Here is a 23,932-nt window from a genome sequence, read left to right as displayed (position 1 = left end):
ATTCCTCTCTTTTCTATTCATGAGGTGCTCCCAGTTGGCTCTGATCCACACCAATAGTTTCACTATGGCAATTTATTTGAATGTATTCACCATTTGATTCACAGTTTAGAATATTAGTACCTCATCTACCAAGCTTGTAATTTGATATAATACACTTTACCCTATGGAAAAATGGATCAGCATGGATGTGCCTTAAGACAACTGGTTTGTAATCTATTTTACTGTCAGAGATGACACAAAGTAGCCATTGTGCTAAATTTATACAATACTTGCAGTAGTAGCAACCTGATTTAATTAAGTAATAATTCCAGCAGAGCGGGCCTTCTATGTCATTAATAAGTTACCATAGGCAAAGATTTTAATTAGTTTTAATGATCTTTTTCTGAAATTTGTATTATTTATTTATTGAATCTTCATTGTGCCATGTATCAGCAGAACATAAACAATGGCGAGCCAGGCAGGTTCTAAGTTACTGGAATCCCTATTAACTAGCCGCTCATAGTTTTTTTGGCATTATAATTTCATTTTAACATCAGTAGCTGCCCCCAGAATCACATTCAGACTGTGAAGAAATAGTTTGGACCAATGAGAGCCTGGATAATGCCTAATCATATCCATATATTTTAAGTTATTCACTGTCCTTGATATCCAAAGACGGCCCTAGATTTTCAAAGAACGTACGTGATAATATATCTCCCAGGTAGCTGTGCTCATCCTCTGTGCTGTAGATGAAGGTTTTGAATAGTTCTCTTTAAATGAACTCAAATTGAATTATGGTGAAGGACCACTAAACCCCAAAATTGATTTTTTCCTATATGAACCATGAAGGTAATATACTTCAGAGTACAAGTAGAAACTTGTACACAGAAAACTTCTTCAAAATAAATTGAGTAAAAATAGATTGGGTAAATATGCTCTGAATTCATAGACAGAAGCAGCTGTATAGGCCCAGGGTAGGATAAAGAGTCAAGGTGAACCTAACATACTTTAGATTCTGGTTAAGATAAGGTCTGTGGCCAATGGTCTAGGAGATCTGCGGCCAAATCTATAAATCTGGTGCAGACAGGAGGTGGGGAGAACATAATAAAGAATCTATACTTACCCATTCATGTGTCCCCACAGAGCCGCATCACCAGCTCTCTGACAGATGACAGCTTCTACAGCTCCCGCTCATGCCACATCACATCCCAGCGGAAAGATGCCTGCTCAGCCATTCAGTGACTGGGATGGGACACGGCTGCAGTCATTGATTGGCTGAGCAGATACTTCACTATGCAGGAAGCCAAGAGGAACAGGAGGCCGGCAGATATCAGAGAGCTGGTGTCACTGGTGGGGGTAGTAGGTATAGATACATTATTTTGTTTTGCAAACATCCCCCAAACCCCCGCCCCCCGCGTGGAACAAAGTTTTGAAATTGGCTGTTGTTTCCCTTTAAAGATATCCCACATAAAGGGGCATTACAAAATAACTAAAATACCCCTATTTTTATATAGTCAAGTTAAACTCTTTGAGACACTTTGCCATCAATGGTAATATGTTGAGGGCCACTATTTCCTTGATCACATCTCAGTATGTAAAGGCTGACAAAATGTCTGCAGCTAGCAGTTTTCTAGGTAATTTGTCCAACCCTTATACAGTATATACTACTGTTGTCCTGATATCAGCTTATCTGAGGAGGTTGTACTATCTGGTGGAGTGAAAGAAATTCACAATTCATAACTCCTACTTGGTTAAAGTGAAATCTGTCCAGATATTGTGTTGGCAGGTGAAGGCTTTTCTGCAGAATATTACATTAAAATGACTCTCCCCCAGTGATGTAGTTTAGTCCACCCTACCCTACTTCAAGTCTTGTATTTGTTCTAAAAAAAAAAAAAAAAAAAAAAGTGATGACCTGATCTTTCCAATGGTCTCTTTTTCTCTCTGTTTTTTTTTTCCCATTTATTTCCATTGCTTATATTGTTCATCTTCCATAACACTTGTTTGATGTTATGGGGCTGGCGGATAGGGAGCCTAGTTATCTTCACTATTAGACTTACCAGCAGACTTACAGCATGACACTAGTATATAAAAAAGATGAGACCATGCCATTCACAATATATAATGTTCTGAGCTCAACTTCTCCTCCTTACACAATGAGCTCTGCACAGATCACACATGACTAGGACTAAATGCTGTTAAAAGCAGCTCAGGCAAGATGGCTTTTACCATAGTGTACTAGAAAGAAAAAGGTATAGCTGACAAAATGATAGGAGATAGCAGAAAAAAAAAAAAAAAGTCTGTAACATTATTTGCCAAAATTGTCTCTGTTCTTAAGGGGTTAAACATAAGTAACTCCTTATCACATGCAGCCTTTCTGTTTGATGCCTAGACCTAAAATCATGTTAATTCATCTGACTCAAAATTACTTGGATAAACCTGTACAAAGCACTGGTAAGATGGTAGAGTTACACTGAAACATTAATGAAATAGCATGAACGGGAATTCATACTATAATTTATGCTTTATTTGCTTTTGAACTATTTAATAAAATATTAACTGTACGGTTACCAAAGTTTACACTTAATGATTTATAAGAGATTGGGGACCAGGAATCATTTGATTTTCTCACTTAAAAAACATGCAGCACAAGTGCATTCAATTTGGCGAATCACTACTTTTCTCTACTCCCAACTTTCTGAAAAGCTTTGCTATTCTATTTGATGGTAAATCATACATTTAAAATGCCTCTTCTTTGACCCCCTAATATAGGAGATATTGTAAATTAAAATGTAAAGTCTATAGTTTTACTGTTTAAAATATCTAACATTAAGAGCATCTGAAAATATGTTTAATAGTAGAGACATGTCAATGCAAAAATGTCTAATTTTCCTCCTCGGAATAACTAGTGTTTACGCGCGTGGGTGTATTTTCTCTTCTTCTTTTTCAATATATAAGTAAACTGTTTTAATATGCAGCTTTTGGTATTTTCATTAACATTCAGTACTCATTAGAATTAAAAGCAAATTAAACAGTGTGTATTGTATATGTCATGGTATTTGGTATAATGCTGGTTGATATTAGCTTGGAAACACAAGCTTCATGGGGATTTATAATAAAAAATATGTTTTATTTTAACATGCGAGCCTTAAATATTCCCTTGCCTGAGCCACTTGTCCTCCTTTTATGTTAACATACAGTGCCAAATGGGAGCATTCTGCAGCCAGCATATTAGATAACCAGTATTCATGCTCCCTGATAGTTTCAATTTGCAAACAGTGTAAATTTCAGGTCCCTGGCACATTCAGAGATACAGGAATTATTAGCCTGCAGCGGGAATATAATGCATCCACCTCATAGTGACAGGTACCCATCATATACAAATGACATACTGTATATTGAACAAAGAATATACAAAGGTGATGATTTGTTTTTTCCACTTTAATAAAAAATTCTTTTATTAGACTTTGTCACATCCAGTTGACCCTTGCTTCCTCACAATTGTATTATTTCTAGGTGCATATATAAAATTGAAGAGGTCAAATACAAAATGGTTGTGTTTCCTGTTCTACCCACTTGGATGAGAAGGGCAGCTTTAGGCTATATTCAAACAATGTCACTTTTCAGATTATCTTTGGACGACGGTCATTTTGATTCCAAAAGACAGACATATTTTGATACAGCCCCAAATAATGATCACGATCATTATGTGCGGTTATAATTATCAAAAGATGGACGTCTTTTGGTGTCATAATAATAAGTGCCTGAAAAGACTTCACCTGGCCAAGTGAATGGTACAGAGTGGTGAGGCACACCATGTATCCCTTACCATTCAGTGTACAGAAGCAGGGGCACCTGTCTTTTCACAGGAGTTACTACTACTACTGTACAAATGTGAAGTGCCCATTAAATCTAAATTGAATTCAATGACACGTTTAATTTAATTCCTCCTAAAATGAATTTCTGAAAGGTTTGCTCATCTCTATCCACCAGAAAAATAATAGCTCTGTACTTTTCCTACTTATGGCCTTATTCTTGAATTATGAACTTCATTCTGGTCCTTCTGGTATGGCACATGACCCTTTGACTTTCAGTGCTATTTTTTTTTTTTTTTTTACTGTTGCACATTAGAGAACAATTTTCTTTCCCTTTAGTAACTCGATTCTGCATTCCCTATCAAATCTGTATGGAGTGGTATTAGTACATAGATAGGATTTTATAACTACCTATTTGGCTGTAGGAGATCTTAAGCTCTGAAAAACAAAGGTCTGACTCTATAAATATTTATTATAATTTTAACTATGGAAGAATTTTGGATCCAAAAGATATACAGTATATAAAACATCAGCCACCTACAAACTATTGGAAATAGGTCCTTAATGTTTTTTTTGGCATTCCACAAGAGTGGGAACCACTTAAATATTTCATAAAAAGAAAGCATGAAAGTTTTAAAAACCTGTTCAGAAAATCCCCCAAACAAGCAATATTCTTTGAAAAACATTACACCAATGATATAGTATGCTATGCAGAAGTTTTTGTTTGAATGTTAAACCCATACTCATGTCTTATTCTTATGAAGTATTTCATAAAAGAGGATTCTGCGCCAAACATATGTGCAAGGTATCAAAAACATCAGATTTTATTGAACACACGCTCATCATTTCTCATTGATCTTTTTTTCCCTATCAAATTTTGATTGGCAAAAATGATGGATGTGCATTACTACCCTTGTCAATACAGATATGTACTGACACTGCTCCTGTTTGTTGGTTTGTCTCATCTCAAGCCTTTTAAGTATAAGTCTAATAAAATCAAACTTTGCATCTTGCCAGGGCTGTTTATTAGGTCAAGTGGACATAACTGTAATATTTTTTTCTATATCTGCTAGTTTAGATTTTGTGTACGTGCACTCAAACACATACACACACACACACGTATGTATACAAACCAGCTATAATAAAAAAAAAAAAGCCTGCATTTTCTTGTGATGGTGGCACCTGTCAAGGGGCAGAAGATAAATAGTTCTCGAAGTTGATGGGTTAGACAGAAAAAATAGCATAGAAAAAAAAGTATAAGGATTGGGGCAACTTTGACAAAGACCAAATTATGATGCCCAAAATCTTCAAAACTAAAGGGCTTGTGGGATGTTCCCAGTATGGAGTGGTTAGTACCTACAGTGCCAATGGTGGTCCAAGGACGGACAACTGGTGAACTGGTGATACGACCATGGACGTGCAAGCCTTACTGATGCGGATAGGAATCAAAGGCTAGCACTTCTGATCCATGCCACAGAAGAACTACTGTAGACCAAATTGCTGCAGGATATGATAGAAAGGGGTCAGTACGCACAGGCACAGCAAATGTCCTTAGCTTGTTGTGTATGCAACATGAATACTTGGCCTCCAAGTTTTTGTATAAGGCTATGTGCACACAGCGCCTTTTTTTTTTTTTTTTTTTAGGAAAGAACGGACGGTGATTGTAATGAATTGGTTAATTGAATCACGGGCACACCCAAAGGTGCCTACAATTTAATTGTAAAAAGATAATGTTCCTGCAGCCGATAAAGCAGTATTGGCTGCAGAAAAATGTTGAACGCTGCCCGGCACCCGGCTATATAATAGTTTTATACTGAGTGTGAACATAGCCTAATACTGACTACAAAGTGTTACCTTACCATAAAGAGTGGCAACCTGGCTTCTGGGCAGCCTAAAAATCTATCTGAGCACCTCTTTTATAGCTTTTTTTGCTGGTAGTCCCATAAGCTATGTAGTGCTTTGGTTTCATGTATTTCACTCCCCATTGTCATTGAATCTCACATAAACAGCAGCACAGGTAGTTCAGGACAGCATTGTCTGGCATGATCCAAGGTACCTATGTATGATACACAATTAGGTATTAACAAGTATTTTGTTTGTGTAGTTTTCTCAGTGGTAATTACTATTAATTGGATTTACATTGTTTCACCCTTGATGAGGATACATTTATTTCAAAGTGCTTTTCAGATGGACAGATGATTGTCTGATGTCAGCATCTATTACACGGCTCAGTTATTACAGGACCTCACAGATGATTTGCTTATATCAATGTTCACTGGACATGGATATGTGGATGATTTTTACGGCTGCACGGTCCCAGTGATCAGCTGACAACAAAGCCTTTGCTCATTCATTGGCTTTTTTACACAGGGTAATAATTGTTCAGTTCAGCTTCAGTTTCGATGAGGAACATGAGCACCTCACTAAGAAGGAAACTTTTAAATTGTTAAATTGTGCTTTATGGTCGAAGCAGTGTCTAGATGGCAATAGGATATTTTGTTAGAAATAGCCACACACAAGTTTTTTTTTTATAAAATAGTATGTTTTAAAGAGAACCTATCAGATTTAGAACCTGGTTTTACTTAATAATCATAATTAGGCTATGTTCACACAACCTTTTTCAGCTCAGTTTAAAATGGCGTCCTTTATTTTGAGTCTAAAATAACGGACGTCATTTAGCAGCCTGGCCTCCCCGTAGTGCAATGATGGCTGCTGGTACATTATTCTAGTTTGGGGTTACTAATTGGCCTTTGGGTGTGGCTTAATTAAAAAGTCCATTGAATTTAATAGTAAAAACGGAGAAAGAACAGTGGAAAAAGAAAAACTGCTTGTGAACAACTAATAAGAAACATCCGTTGTTTGCAAAAGATATCCGAAAATATTGATCATGTTCATTATTTTGACGCCCATGGTAAAAATGTCTGTTATTCAATACATTGTGTGCATTGGACGTCTGTCTCCCCATCGACTTCAATGCATTGCCAGTGCAGTCAGTGAAATCTTGGGAAAAACTAATGTTTTTTTTAAATATCAAAATTTGGCGCCTTTTCTTTAATTTTAACGTTATGTGAACAAAGCTTTATTCTGAAAAGAATATTATTCGGTATATATACAAGTCCACTAAAGCTGTGTTCTCTCATTTTGTAAACAACGGCTGTTCCATGTGGTCGGCCGTTGTTTAACGTTCCCTGAGGCCAGAATTAATGATCATGATAATTAATTCTGGTCATAGGTAGCATTAAACAACGGCCATTCGCTGGGAACAGTAGTTGTTACTATAGTGTGTGAACTTAGCTTAAAGATGGATTAAAACAAAGTAGAACTTTTAGGTAATTTGGAAGAGCAATGGTAGATGTATTTTAGAATTACTTTATCTACCAGCCCTCCCTTCATAATAAGTAATATGTAACTGTTTTGAGTAGAAAATCACCATTTTCCTTTTTTGTACTGATCCCATTAATTCTGCTTCTTTTATTAATTCTTCATATAATCACAGCCAGTAAAAAAATGTATTGTGTCCTGACGTATTATTTTTGTGTAATTTATTTTACATATTTTAATGTTATCAATGTTTTTCTTATAGAAAAATAGCAAATCACTCAGTTCTTGAAAATGGGCATGACAACCTTATAGAGATGGCTGTGTTTCCACCACCTTGCCATGATGGCGACTATGGGGATGGGTATGTGTCTCTATATGTTCCTTTGCTGTTCCACCAATGCATAATTGTAAATGCCAGTGGTCCTAGCTGACATTTACAATCTGACAGCCAAACCAGTATTGTTTCATTGACACCCTAACCCATTGTCTCTCCATGGTTACAAACTGTTCCATGTTTACATATTTTGTTCACAGTTCATAGTTCATAGTTTTATCCACTTTTACTTACTTAATTTTTTTAATGTTTTTTCAACAATATTTGTTTTAAGGGGTTATAAAAACATGGTGTTAAGTGAAACTGGCTCATTTGCCCCAAGCAACCAATCAGATTCCACCTTTCATTCATCACAGACTCTTTGGAAAATGAAAGGTGGAATCTGATTGGTTGCTAGGGGCAACTGAGTCAGTTTAACTTTACACCATGTTTGATAAATGTTTCTCAATATGTTTTATTTAAAGAAAACTCAACAATTATCATCTTAGCCTCTAATTTATGTTGTGCTAATGTAGGCTTAAAAGAGACTTGAGGCTCAGTGCTATCATCTGCTGTATGTCCTGCAGGAAGTGGTATATTCTTTACAGCCTGACATTGTGTACTCTTCTGCAACCTCTGTCCGTGTCAGAAACTACTGTTTAAAGCAAGGATTTTCTACTGCAATGGACAATTCCTGACATAGACAGAGGTGGCAGCAGAGAGTACCATTTCCGACTGGAAAGAAAACACCACTTCCTGCAGGACATACAGGGGCTAATAAGTAGTGGAACACCTGAGATTTTAAAATAGATTTTAAATAGATTTTTAAATTTACAAAATTGTTCAAAGTGTTAGATGCTTGTGCCAAATGTCTTACTCACCTACTCACCCATGATAAATATTAAGGGCTACTTGGGATTAATAACCAGCTAATTTAAGAAAAAATGCTTCGCTTCTCTGGACTACCTCTTTAAAAGAGTAGACTTAATTTATGCAAATTATAGCCATTTCTGCTATGTATGTTAGCAAAGGGATAGCAATGCTTCCCTTCAGCAGCTGAAGCAGGACACCACTGTGGTCACTGATTGCTTGAGCAGGCTTTTCCTTGTGCTGACCACAACCTTGGAAGGTTTTTATTAAAGTATTGTATTGCCCCCCAAAAGTTATACAAATCTACAATGTACACTTATTACGGGAAATGCTTATAAAGTGTTTTTTTTTCCCTGCACTTACTACTGCATCAAGGCTTCACTTCCTGGATAAAATGGTGATGTCACGACCTGACTCCCAGAGCTGTGCGGGCTGTGGCTGCTGGAGAGGATGATGGCAGAGGGACACAGGGCACTGGAGGGACACTGAGTATTCCTCTGCCATCATCCTCTACAGCAGCCACAGCTCACACAGCTCTGGGAGTTGGGTCGTGACATCACCATTTTATCCAGGAAGTGACATCACCATTTTATCCAGGAAGTAAAGCCTTGAAGCAGTAGTAAGTTTAGGGAAAAAAGCACTTTATGTGGATTTCCCGTAATAAGTGTATATTGGTGATTTGTATAACTTTTGGAGGGCAATACAATACCTAATAATAATTTTCACTGCACTTCTCCTTTAAAAGTTCATTCACACTGACTAATATAGGCGGAATTCCATGATAGACCCCTCCACCGTGGAACCCCACCTGCCTTAGTGTCTCTATGGGATAGCTCACATGCCTCTGCTCCCGTCGTTTTCCGCTAAAAGAATTGACATATCAATTCTTTGAGCAGAGAGCAACAGAAGCAGAGGCATGTGAGCTATCCCATAGAGGCACTATGCGACACTGAGACAGGCGGGATTTCATGCTGGGGAGCTCCGCCAAGGAATTCCGCCTGACTTACTCAGTGTGAACATACCCTTATAGTACACAAGGAGGCATTACATTGCATGCATTTTTGTATTTCAGATCTACTCTTAAAAAACTGAATGTAACAGTTATAACTAACAGTTTTTATAACGTATTTCATATATATATCCAGAGGATATCATCCTGTCCTGATCACACAGCTTATTACAAAAGTGTTCTGATAACTGTACTGTAACTATAATGAAGGCTCCTATCAATGACTGCAAGCAGAGAGATCTGCAAAGCTTTGATCAGGAATTCTGGCCAGGTGGTAGCTGCACCTAAGAATATGCTGCATAATAAACCTATAAATTGTGATTGGTTCATAAGTCTTACATAAACCTATTATCATTCAGGCTAAGGATTAACACATGGCTAATGTTCATTTTTTATTTATACGTCTCCACACTTCTGTGTCTAAAACCAGTATTAGGTATAAAATAAAGGTGTCTATATGATAGATGTAAATGAAGTGCACTTGCATTTAGAAAGCATTGGGAGACATTGCAGCAAATCTACAGCAAAGCAGCATATAAACAAAATAAATAAAATATATAAATTGCCGTAAAAAAAGCTTCTGACAGGACATTTTTATGGGAAAGAAAATGTGTATTAAAGTAGATTATCCCAGATTGAACCTTATAGCAGGATAGTAATAAGAATCTGGGTCTGAGCGTATTCCAGAGCTGCAAAAAATGTAATCAGGACGGCCGTGTGTTTTGCTGTAAACCTGCCCTGCTTCCCGCTATAACTATTGACTTCTGATTGTCGGCCTATTATGTTTCATATACAGGAATCTTATTAACTATGGAAATATGCAGATTGGAGTTTATTATAGTTGTTTACAGCACAGAGCTGCAGTCTTGAAATAGCTTTGCCGAGCTTTTCATTTGTTGAAATGACTGTCAGGTGATATTAATTCAGGTAACATAGCAATGAAATTTATCTTGTTTGTAAGCTTTTCATTTTCGAAATTACGCTGCCAGGGATCACCTCCCGGTGTGAAAGTTGTCCAAAGATAATAGCGCATCAGTTTGAGAACATAATAGATTTGAGAATACAAACCCAGTAACAGCGTGACAATGCTGTTTCTTTGCCTCCAGAACATACTGTGTCACAGCCAGAAGCATAACATATTTGTTCTGTTTTATTCTGTGTCACTTGTACTTTATTTACATGTACATTTAGTATGTTATACAACCTGTTAAGTGTCACATGGCTTTTACAGCGCTGTTATGTGTCTCTTATACTAGTCTGCTACAGGGAATTATAGAAGCACATGTTATGCTTTATTGTGTAACAAAACCAAGATGGTAGAAGAAGGACTTGATCTCCTAGCCAAAACATCTGCTTTCAAAGCCAAGAGATAAGGCCCTAGGACATTGTTCTTCAATTGGCTTTGGGCCATTTCAACATCTTTTATTATTGACCTTCATTGTACTTTATCTGAGAATATTTTGATACCTATAGAAACAAATTTATAGTAGAATCCAGTAAATTATTACTTGATCATCTAATGCAAGTGCCAGCCTCTCAATTCTCCACCAACAACAGATGCTAGCGAACATAAAGATTGAACAGCTGAATTAAAAAAAAAAATGTTCATTATGTTCATATGTATACACTGCCCAAGGTGCCCTTGCCAGTACCCTCCCCCCCCCCCCCTATACACACCTACACACCCTTGGCTTGGGACAATAGAAAAACACGTAACTCTGCCTCCTCTATAGTGGTAAACTGTATTCAGGAAACTGATGAGGCAGAATGATGTATACTGGGGCACACATGTATCTCCATTGAAGTAGTCTTAGAGAAGAGAAGCAGATCATGGGGGACAAGATGGGCGAAACTTCATTATAAAGCAATATGGTGCAGAAGGGACAAGATTGTATACAGGGGAGGGGCATATTTCAGCAATACTATTACTATAAATTTAAAAACAACTATTAAGTGGACAACCCCTTGACGTTCTTCCTATATATATCAAGCAAATAATCTTCACATTGGTTCTTGCTCTTCCATTTATGACCATGAAAATTCCTACACTTCTTAGCTTTATGTTAAAAAGCATGATAAATTTTAGTGTTGCCCATACACGTCCCATCCATTCTAGCCTCTGTTTTCTACAGTTCCAGTTTTTACTTGTTCCTTTGCAAGACTCTAGATTCTTGAAGGAACATTTCAGCATATATTACTAGAACTACTTTAGTGTATGACATGTCAAAGCTGAAAGAAATGTTGGTTTTCAATGACTCACTCTTACATAGTATTATTCATGTTATACTGATCCCATATAATAATAGTTGCCTTGTTTGCAGAGCTTGTACAGATAACATGTTTTGACAAGTGGTTAATCCAGTTGATTTAATGTCGCTACTAGTAAACCGTAGAGTATTCTAATGTAGTGAAATGATGGTAACTATGAAAATAATGTGTACTCCTAAAGAGGGCAAGTTTATGCAGTTATGATAAGATCTTGTAAAAACTTTATATGCACTCAAACAGAATTCATTTTTATAAAATTACCTATATTTACTTTAACTCCTTCATGACCAAACATCATTGACACACATATGTCCAGGTAACACTAAAGCAAAGCTCCCCTCCTCGCTGTCCTCCATAACGCTTTTATTTTCACCTACAGGGCTATTTTGGGGCTCATTTTTGTGACATAATCTAGTTTTTATTGGTACCATATTGGCGTAGATGGGATTCTTTCATACATTTCTATTTATTTTCTTCTGCTATATAATATGACAAGAAAGCCGTGCTTGCATTTTTTTTTCTTCTTTTCATTTACACTGTTTACTGTGCGGGAACAATATCATTACATTTCAATTAGGGATGGTCCGAACCGAGTTCGGTTTGGGTTCGTACGAACCCACTGAGCGGGCGGATCCAGTGGGAGGACCGCCTGGAAAACTGGGATACAGCCATAGCCATAGGCTGTATCCCAGTTTTCCAGGCGTTCCTCCTGCTGTATCCGCCCGCTCCATGGAGCGGGCAGACAGCGTGAATCTGCTGCCGAGCGTTCGGGTTCATACGAACCCAAACCTCGGCAAGTTTGGACCATCCCTAATTTCAATAGTTTGGACAATTCTACACACTATGATACCAAATGTGTTTGTAATTATAATGATGATTATTATTATTATTATATATTTTTTTATCTGTAAAATGGGAAAGGAGATGATTTGAACTTTTATTTGGGGAGGGGCTTTGTAGTTGTAAAAAAAAATAATAATTTCTTTTTAATTTTATTCAGGCTTTTATAAGCAATCATTAGATTGCTTATACTCGTCAATGCTGTGCTATAGCATAGCATTGATCAGTGTTATTGGCGCTCTGCTCGATGCTATAGATTGCAACATTTAAAGGGATAATGGCAGACAGCAGTGTGATTGCTGCTGTCCATCATTGTTGTGGCTTCTGTTACTTTAATATGTGCAGTCATCACAGACATGTAGTGAATGGTTTTACCTCTATTATAAAGCTGTAGGCAGATAACACAGCATACACCATTACAAATAAATGACAGGCATAACTCCTATTATATTTCTTCTCTATAAGCACAATAATAATATAAAAATAATACTTATTTGTATGGCAGCAACAAATTCTGCAGTGTACAGCATGCTTAGAAAACTCTTCCATAGAGGTCAATGAGCCAGCTCAAGACTGCAGACCCCTATTGTCCATGTGGTTGCTGAAATATGAAATAGAATTGAAAATTTAAAATAATAAAAATGTATAGGACAAAAAAGTATCTGGTTTTAAGTGGTAAAAAATATAAATGATTTTTTTTCCCTTTTAGAGAACAGCATGATGGATGCTAGATACAAACTGTAACATAATAAAAGTTTTATATTTGTACAAATTTTATGAATAGTTTCTTGCAACTATGGAACCATTGAAAAGTATGGCTGTGTCACTGCTTAAGAGGCTTTGTTTGAGGGCACATACACAGAATTATGCATAAACTATGCCTAAATTATTCTTGTTCTATATCTTAGTCCTTTTATAAGCAAAAACTTGCATTTGCTTAAAAAGTGCCGAAAGCACGTTATATAATGTGCAAGAATAAGCTTTTGGAAAAATTTGTTTTTTTTCCCCATTGGGAATGCCCATGGTCATTTTCACTGACTGGCATCTTCTTTGAGTTTATTCTGCATGATAAATTCCTATTATGCAGATAGCTTTATTAAGAGGAAAAATATTTATCTAGCGTTCCTGGATATTGAAAAGCATATGTGCAGACGGCTAGGTAGGCATTTAGTTATTTTCTTGTTCAAACATGTTTCTTTGATTGTGATTGTACTGGCCCGATTTCTTTCTCTTCCCTGAACTCATACTATCCTTTCAATCTGTTCATTGTGGAAGGGACCTGCATCGCCGTGAATGAGATAATGAGAATCTGTGCAGATGTGTGCGCTAGATAAAGTCAATAGATGGAGCGCTCTCTTTGCTGCTTGCTATTTAAAGAAGCCCTTGTATATATCTTGCAAGGTCCTTAGGAAAGAAAGCTATTACCTTGTCAATTGGCCGTAATATTAAATAAACAATTGACAAGTGGAAAGAACAATAAGTGCTATCTTTTTAGGAAAAAGAATTCCCAGCCACTGAAGGGTGGATTCTACTCAGAGCTCGGATGTTCTGTATCTGTGTAAGATTTTATGAGCAGAAGCAGAAGTGCTGAAATCGCTCGTCTTCCTCCCCTTCTACTCGGTAATAAGCATTTATATGTTTTCCGCTGTGCTGAGGATGTAGTGGTTACACCCTTGTCATTAAATTGTTCCTCCTTCCCCAGCCATTACAAGGACCTAGATACAGGAAGACTCAATCTATTAGGACATGGTTGAGTGTAAAGCGGAAGAGAGGCTTTATGGTTATAAAATAAATTGGTTTTATAGCATAACGTAAGTATAGGATTAAAGGCACAATCTCACATGGCAGGAGCCAACGTTAAACTTTTGTCCTGCCCAGGAAAGCTGTGATATCTAGTAACATTTTTTTGCAAAATGGACAGGAAAATAAGATTGCCATTTTTATATATGAAGCATGAAGGAGGATATAGTAATTCTTCGCTGTATCATTTTTATCAAGTACAGACAGATCTAGAGAATCTTACAAAGATAACCTTCTAGATTACCTTGGTAAAGTAGGACATTTGTGCTAAATAGACACTGACCTTACAGGGATTGTCAACAGAATAGATATCCAGCAGCACCTTGTAGAGGGTATCCAGTGGTGGCCACACGTTCAGATAGGTAGATGCACGCTGGTTGGCCTACAATCCTTAGTGTAGGCGCTGTAGACTTGAACAAAAAGGAAAGTTCAATAGCATCCAAAATGAATAATATGTGGGTTTATTCACATAGTGGGGTACAGAAAAAGTGACGTTTCGACCCGTAGGTCTTTATCCCATTATACCAAGCATATCAAGTATGCATGACAAAGACCTACAGGTCGAAAAACTTTTGTAAGCTGTTGGTCCTTCCTTTTTGTTCAAATTTAAACAGATTGTGTGACATAAGAAAAACTTCTTAAACAGTGCCACTCTTATGCAGCCACTCCTAGACAGCTTAGCCCTATTGAACCTCTATTAGTAGTTCTCTCAAATTTGATAGAAAGAATAGCGCAACATTTGTCAGTTTTCTCAGTCACCAAAGCAGAACTGAATGGGGTCTGCCAGGCACCCTTGGTTAACTGTCACTTAATAAGCCTGGATTTAATGTCATAACTGATGGTGTGAACAGAGGCTAACATATACAGCTCAGTGTTCAGCAAATTTTAGTTTCCCTATAGAATGTTAGTGAATGAATGGCGTGCTGCTTCCTGTATTCATTTAAGGGACAGTTTTGTCCCTAATCTCAATATCAGCTTGGGTCCAAGTAGATGAACATCTTGATTGGCTTATCATCCGTATTAAACCTCCTGAACTGAAATACATAATTTATATGAGAACCCCACCTTTCATGTTGTCTTCTTATGTGGAAGACACCAGGGCATGGGTGTGACTGCCTTTGCTTCCCCTCTCCCTCCTCTCTTTATAGCTATACCTCTTGCTGTAGTGTTATTCCACAGCCCCAATGAAAGGAATACCAAAAAAAGTCTGCCCATGTGATCCCTACTTCATCTGGTGTATGTCCAGTTCTGATCAGATAAATGTAAGGGTCCTATTACACTATGGAACGATAGTGGTTAGTTATGTTCGTATTACAATCGATATTGCAATAGTTTATATACTCTAGCAATTATGTATGAATGATGGGTACATACAGTGCAAGATTTGTGAATGATTAACAATGATTTTATGGTCAGCTCAAACGATCGTTGCCTGCATACACAGAAAGATTAACCCTTAAATTCATATGATATAATGATTTTTGCACAATAATCTATCTGTGTTATAGGGCCCTAAGGTAGGGGAAACTTTTACCAGAATGGATTGCTTGGCAGATGAGACAGGCCCAGAAGCTAAAGAATAGAGATGATTATCTGACAGATGGTTATCTGACATAAAGGGGGTGGGGTCTAGACCTTTCGGCCAGCCTGTTCCAATGGCTGGCGAGGGGGCGGGGCCAACTGTGATGTTGTGGGCGTGGCTAAGTGGCGCTAATGCCGCGAGGCCTCGCCCACTTAACACAATCTGCAGTTGATAAAAGATGACTTTTTACTTGAACAAGCACCATGACGTATGATATAAAATAAGGTATGAAAAACGCTAAATTTACCCTTTACACCTGTGTAGAGATGTCAGAATGCAAAAAGGAGGTGACAGTGTCACTTTAAAGATTCCACGCTGATCAGTTTTGCTTTGTAAGAAGCAAAAAAAAGCTGCCTTGCTCATCTTTTCTAAACAATAGTATGAACCTGAACTATCGGCTTCTGATTCCCGCTGTCTGCCCACTCCGTGGAGAAGGTGGATACAACCTTGAGGACCTCCTGGAAAACTGGGATACAGCCATAGCCATAGGCTGTATCTCAGTTATCTAGGCGGTCCTCAGGCTGTATCCACCCTCTCCACGGAGCGGACAAACAGCGGGAATCAGAAGCCGATAGTTCAGGTTCATACTATTGTTTAGTAAAGATGAGCAAGGCAGCTTCATACGAACCCGAACCTCGGCCAGTTCGCTCATCCCTACTAAACAAGACCTCATCCATTCTTACTTTAGTCTATGTTCACATGCTGTAAGAGACCGGCCGGGTCATGAAACGGCCGGTCTCTGCAAAGATCATCTTGCAAAGATCTTGCAAAGATCATCTGCAAAGATGATCTTTCCGGACGCATTGTTCTGATGCAGGCGCATCACCGCGCGGCGGCATCAGAACTCGCATAGCACAAAATGAAGCAAGCGGCAGGAGCCGCTCGCTTTATTGTGTGAACTGACAGGTCTTTCTACGGCTGCAATTCACTGAATTGCGGCCGCAGAAAACTGACATGTCAGTTCTTTGCGGCGCCGCATGGGATGTCAGCCGGAGCGTATACGATGTGTATACGATCTGGCCAGGATCCCATAGAAGGAGAGGCAATGTGCATACACGTGCAAAGTATGGCCGTTGTTGCCGTACTTTTACGTAGTGTGAACATAGCCTTATGAATCATGAACTTTAATAACTGACAACCCAAATGGGTGATGTCTAGTAATGTCTAGTAACCTAGTCATCTCTTACTAATAAATATTGGGAAATTGTTCTGCTCCTTTGCAGACATTTCATTGCCAATAACAGGCAAGCAAAACATTTGCATGTGTTGTCTATTCTCTTGAAGATCATACAATGTGAATTGTTTCTAAAGGTAACACCTTTGGATCTTTGGATCTATACCATTTTAGTTATGTTCCGTTTCTCCTCCTCATCCTGGAAGATAGAATTGTTTTCAGTTTGTCATGATAAAGTACACAAGAGAAGATGACCTTATTATTTACAGTTAAACCTGACTGAGATCTCCTGTCACTTGCCTGTCTCTCCAATCTATGTACATTAAGAAAGCTGGCCGAATGCTTGTTGAAAGAATTTAGAGCACAGCTGCTTCCTAACCTATCACAGGTAACTGGTAAAGTAAATAAGCTCCATCCACAAGTGACAGAATTTGATACAGACAGGCATGGCTGTCATTTCATCTTTCAGTTCATCTTTATAACATTTCCAGAATTTGTTCCTGTAGAAGTTTCAGGCTGAGCATTTCTTTCTCCTCTAATTGCCAAAAATATATTTTTTATACAAGATATAATATACATAAGCACAATCTGTCTGCATATGCTGTACATTATCACTCCATGCCTCACATATGCCCAAGTGCCCATTAGCCCACTGGCGATAGATATGAGAACCTGATAAATAAATAGTGAGGTGCCTGCTGTGCCGGCCTTCTGAGCCGTCCTCAGCTCCTTCTTTCTGATTAATTAGCTACAAGATCACAAAATGCATGACATTGGGAATTAGCTGTGCCTGTGTCTGTAGGCTACAACGGTAGCCCCTCACTTCAAAGACATCCTCCGCTTTTGTGGCCAACGATTTCCAGTAAACAGGAGCCTGCGTGGTGGTGCTGGTGCAGTGATATGTAGAATAATTTATGTTTCTGTGCTCCTGCTAGGTCAGGATTTTATCTTTTTCCCATTTTCTTCCTTACATGAATAGAAGTACCGGAGATAGATACACAGTCTGCTACCAGCATTTACCAAAATTTCACCTTTTTTCAAAATATTTCTAACATGACAGGCTAGGAGGTAGACTATAATGAGAGGTATAAAGGATCAAAAAGAACTCTACATATAGTTATTATATAACATTATATAGTAAGATATCATCACAATGATATGTCTTATATTGCCTTAGGTAGATTTATTCATAAGTAATCCAATAGCATTATACATATGCTTAACAGCTGTCTATATGTGCTGCCACTGATTTTTTTAATCTGGTTTTCTGTATAAGGCTGGGTTCACGGCTGGGTTCACACTACATATATTTCAGTCAGTATTGTGGTCCTCATATTGCAACCAAAACCAGGAGTGGATTAAGAACACAGAAAGGATCTGTTCACACAATGGTGAAATTGAGTGGATGGCCACCATATAACAGTAAATAACTGCCATTATTTCAATATAACAGCCGTTGTTTTAAAATAACAGCAAATATTTGCCATTAAATGGCGGCCATTCACTCAATTTCAACATTGTGTGAACAGATCCTCTCTGTGTTTTCAATCCACTCCTGGTTTTGGTTGCAATATGAGGACCACAATACTGACTGAAATATATGTAGTGTGAACCCAGCCTAATTAGGTATCTGGAAAAATTTGTATGGAACATTATATGGCAATCCTTAAGCAATGGGTGATACTGGCAGATCTCTATATGGAGAAAAAAACAGAGCAACCATTTTGTTTGGACCAATAGTATGTTCTTGTTAAGCTTTTTCCAGTTCTTTTATGTTTCTTTTCCCTCAATTGGGAACCATTAATATTAGGATTAGGTTTAGAGTTGAGAAAGTAAAGGCAAATTTTTCTTTAAAGGGATCTTCTGGTATTTTACAACCTTAGGCTATGTTCACACTACATAAAGAGACCAGCTGGGTCACGGAACGGCGGTCTCTGCCCAGATCATCATCTTACTTAAGTAATTGCCGCATGATCTTTATGGCTGTAGTGTTCTGATGCGGGAACCTCCAATATAGTGGGAAAAAGATGTGGCTGAATTTCACTGTCACTGTTGTTAAAACTTTCAGAATCTAAATTCAGTAGATGTAAAATAAAGCAAGTTTGCAATATGCATTAATTTTTTTTTTGTTGTTATCATGCTGTGAAACAAAGCTGAACTTACCAGAAATCCAGGTCCAGTCTCCTGAAGGCAGATTTTCTGACTTGGGCTGGTTGGAAAAAATAGACTAAACACAGGAATTTCGGCCAGTACAGAGAGTCACGGCTTAATGTGTCCATCAATCACATGACTGCCTTCTCTGTGAGCGCTCAGATGGCCTGGGATACATGGGACTTCCTGTTTTCTGACTGTTTCCTGTTTTTTGGAAAAAAAAGTCAGAAAACAGGAAGTGCCGTGTTTTCCATGATAACAAAAAAATAATAATAATGAATGTAAATTGAAAACTTGCTTTATATCACATCTACTGCTGATTTAGATTTTGAAACAACAGCTTACAATATAAAGAGAAAGTAAAAAGTCTGTTAGAGAATACACAGGAAAATTGGTAATGGAGACAACAGAGTACGAAACACCACAGGTAGCAAAATAACTTTATCTATCTAGCTATCTGTTCATTTAATGCACAGTTTAAAATAAGCTACGTCATCAGAAAACCCTTTAGCTTACAACATATATACCAGCTTCTTAGGCAAGAGTTTAATAAAGTGAATATGCAGCCATTGAGTGAATATGCAACCATGATATAGTGTTTTCCATTGAAGGCAGGTGGTCTAAGTGGTCTATTAAAACTCCTCTATTTATAAATGAGGGTCATGTAGCTTTGATGTGTGTATTTTACTCATTCATACTGACATTAGTAGCACTAAACAACATTATTATGTTATGTATTTACAGGGTAAATGCCAACTCAGATGACTCAGTGACACAAATGGCTTTAACATGAAAATAAACTATTGCCTCAGTGGATGAAATGAAATTATATAACAAGATTATCCTTTCTTTTTATAACTTCCAATTAGAAAAATATCCGGAACATTAAGAGGATTCCCAAATAAATAAAATTGATTCAAAATATCTTTACACCCCAGGCTTTTGTAATGGAAAAAAAAATCAGACTCCAAAAGATCATTTCAGAACTTTTTCCACCTTTAGCCTACTGTATGTTCACATAACGTACAGACGTCAGTCCACAACGTCAGTCCACCTCACTAGAATAATGCACCAGGGACTATCATTGTAATGACAAGCATCCAAAACACTAAAAATGACGGCAAATGATGTGATTTTGAAAAATAATAAACGGAACATAGCCACAATCTGTACAATTCAATTCAAAAACTAACTGCAATCTTTTAGGGTGGAATAATAAACAAAAAGAACTTAAATATTGTGGCTGCGTAAATATGCGCACTCTTAAAATAACACTTATGTAAATTACCCTTAGGTCGGAGTCTATCATCATGGCACATCTGGATTTAGTAACCTTTGCCCACTCTTTCGTTCTGCCGTTGGGCATCTCATGTGTATAGCGCTCTCTTCAGGTCAATCCACAGATTTTCAACTGGATTTAGTTCTGGGCTCAGTCTGGACCATTTCAAAACTTTGATATTCCTTTAATGAAGCTATTCTTTTGTTGATATGGAGTTAAGATTTGTCTCAGTGCTGTGCTTTTTAGCAAAAGGTTTGTGCCCAAGCTTACTGATATTTGGAACTGTTCATAATTCCCTCAACCTTGACTAAAGCCCCAGTTGAAACTGCAGAAAAACAACCTAAAAGCATAGTGTTGACTTTTGCACCAAAGATTTTAGAAGTCACCTATTTCTAAAGCTGGGTGTACAAATTCACAATGTTGGTGGGATCAGACCACAATCAAATTCAATCAAGTTTTTATTTATGGGGAGAAAAGCTGTCACTAAATAAGCCGACAGCCTCCTCTCTTACCATTCAGAATCAGTGTGAGCCAAGCTTAAAGGTGTTTATGGTGATCCGGAGAGATAGCTTTCAGCTGACTGTTATCTGAAATATATGATTAGCTTAACTCTACATAACCCCCTTAAGCCCCTATTACACAGGGCGATAGAGAGGAGCAAACAAGCGCTGTTAGCGTTAGCTTCCTCCTCGATCCCCGCTCACTGCCAGCGCTATTACACGCGTCGGCAACAAGCAGGTAAGAGTCGGGGGGGAGATGGTGTGGGGAGCTGCCCAAGTGATCGCTAGATTGTCTGGGCAGCCCATAGAAGATAGCAGTGGTCTGCTGCTGCCTCTCCTATTCTACGGAGCGACGTCAGCAGATCGTTGCTATCTAAGTAATTTGTTTTTCAACACGAGACGACACAAGACGATTATCAGCCATAACGGCCGATAATTTATTTCATTTAATAGGGCCTTTAAGCCTGAAGCACTTTTGCCACATTCTGCAGAGAACTTGAATTTACATAGAATCTGTGTATAGCTTTAAATGGGCCATAGCATCCAGTTAAAGTGTAATTTACTTGTTTCTCAGTGCATTGACTTAAGATTGGTTTTATTGAATGAGATCCCAATTAGTTTCTATCACCATGGATAAATAAATATTTGTCTCCGCTAAGGCTTGTTCATTTGTAAGGGCATCAATAGTTTTTGTACACTATACCGTATTCCTTAGCAATTATTTCCCCTTCTTGGCAGTAACATTGTTAAGAACAAGTCTTTTATACAAACTCATGCTCCTAATCTACTGTATTGCTTTATAAATAAGAGATGCAGACATATCCAATGCTAAGTTATCCTGGCAAGTTGATAAGTCACCTGTTATTAAAGGGCTAATAACTATGTAAATCCAGCTGTCGCTTCCCAGTAATTATTATTGCAGGTGTTGTGTCGGAAACAAGGCTCTAATACATTTCACAAGGTTCCTTCTCCATAGCCCTGTTCTCAACCTCTCTCAACAGGCTTCATCAAACCTGACACATCTGTAATAACATCAGTGGTAATTTGAAAATCATCCTAGCTTAAGGGCTTCCAAACACATGGGACGTAAGTAGCCAAATGATGTGGGGCTGAAAGCAGTGAAAAATGGTTGACATGTTGTCAAACAAATTGACAAGATCTTAAGTATTATCCTTGAAAGTGTGTGAATAGAGAGATAAATGGGATTCTTTTGGGTCATGGTTTAGCAAAATGTTAGAAAATGTATTTCCCTGTTTGAATAGACAAATAGAGTCTGTAATAGTGGTTCTTGAACTTGCATCGACTTACGCTTCATACCAAGGGACGAAGGCATTACCTTGACTTCTAATTTCCTGCCATTCATGGAACAAATACAGTTATGTTGCAAATAACATGCATAGTGTCCACTCTTACCTCACCTTGAATGTAGCTAAGGGGTCCAACTTCTAATGACATGAATTATAGTTAATACAGTTATGTGACAAGCTAGCAGAAGCCTCAATAGGCTGAAAGCTACATTATAACCACTGGTGGCCCCAAATGGTTATAAAAGTCATATAAAATGTCAGTCTTTAGTAAAAAATAAGTAAGTAAATAAATATATTACTAGTATGTAATGCTCCCACATCTATGTTATTTTTACCACCAAAGTGCAAGCAGAGGGGGATGATAAATTTCCCAATATAGCAGATACATTTCCCAAAAGAGTATTACAGAATCATCATTTGTTCTAAGCTAGTCCTCATGTGACATACATTTTGGGATATATTGAGTTACTAGGAAGAGTACTGAAGAACACATCTGTATTTTCTATAGATTGGTAACACTATAGGCCAGTGATGTTGAATCTGGAGTGCTGCTGCAAAACTACAATTTAAATCATGCCTGATACATGGACAGCCAAACCAAATATATGGCTTTGGGTGCCCAAGTATGATAGAAATTGTGCCACAGCTATGGTGCTTAAGGTATGCCATCACTGATATAGACACTAGAGGGTAGTGGTCGTCATCCTGCTGCTTTTCATCATTAAAAATGAAAAGTAAGTGAGTAAGTTTTGGAATCTGTGTTAATTTTCCATCCCTACCCCCCCCCCCCCCTAACCCCCAACTCCAGGGATGTCACTCATAGTTCCCATCACACCTTATTGACAGTAATGCTCTGGCAGGCGGAAACCAGATTCTGAAAAGGAGGCAGTTGGATTATCTTTACCTTTAAGCATCTATTAAAACATTTTGCAGCCTCGAATTAGCTCTGTCACAATGCATTACAGTAGGTAACAGTTTTACTTTGTAAAGCTGACCCCTGATTTATCTCATTTCATCTCTGTAATCAACCGTACTTAGCTGGATTGTCAACCAATAATTTTCTCCTTATCTGGATGCTAAGGCGGGTGTCATTTCCACATGTTTGAATACTGTTTTCTACCCAGAATGTGCAGAAATCTCAGTAGTAATCTATTACATGTAACTGGAATGCTGTTTTCTTGTCATTTACCCTTTGAATGAAATGTGCCTTTATTCAGTCTGAATACTGTTCAATCAGGCAGAATGCTTTACTTTCAGCTACGTAAAACACCTCACTAAGAAGGGTAAGTGATAAGTTAGGGCATTTGATGGGTTTGCTTTTTTTATCTATTCAGGAGTAAAATAGGTGTATTGGGCGAAGTGGGGACTATTTCATTTCTGTACATGTCTTATAGTATCATTATGTATATTGTAAACTTCCTAAGGGGCATCTACTGGGTATTTTATTCTACACCAGTATTTAATGTGTCTTCCCTTATTTGTTGCATGCCCTGAGTAAGGGTTATTCGTACCTGAAACCTTATACATGTAAATTGTGTTTCCATAATAAAGCAAACTTACACTGGATGCAGCTTGGTGCTGGATTCATACATTATTTACCAGAAACAATTAGTTACAAAAGGTCATACTGTGAAACTACCAATAACCACGTTTTTTAGGCTCTATTAAGTACCTAACATTCAGCTGAAAAGAACATTTTTGGAAGAGAGTAATGCATGTCTGCTGTT

The 23,932-nt window shown here is 37.7% G+C and overlaps 1 protein-coding gene across 13 annotated transcripts in view; it reads left to right on the top strand.

Moving 5' to 3' along the window:
- Positions 1-23,932, top strand: part of TENM3 (teneurin transmembrane protein 3) — a 1,065,662-nt gene that overhangs the window by 826,561 nt on the left and 215,169 nt on the right. Inside the window, exon 1 of one of the 13 annotated variants that reach the window (XM_069977787.1) lies at positions 7,424-7,473. The exons of 11 other annotated variants lie outside the window; for them this stretch is intronic. In XM_069977787.1, the coding sequence (XP_069833888.1) occupies positions 7,427-7,473 (47 nt within the window). In that variant the 5' untranslated portion in view covers positions 7,424-7,426. Of the gene's footprint in view, positions 1-7,423; positions 7,474-10,172; positions 10,232-23,932 lie in introns of those variants that run through there. One more of the 13 variants, XM_069977789.1, reaches the window with a different exon arrangement.

Source organism: Dendropsophus ebraccatus, chromosome 7 (assembly GCF_027789765.1).
Source record: "Dendropsophus ebraccatus isolate aDenEbr1 chromosome 7, aDenEbr1.pat, whole genome shotgun sequence".
NCBI lineage: Eukaryota > Metazoa > Chordata > Amphibia > Anura > Hylidae > Dendropsophus > Dendropsophus ebraccatus.
Note: the sequence above shows the minus strand (reverse complement) of the source record. Positions and strands in the feature narration are given on the sequence as shown.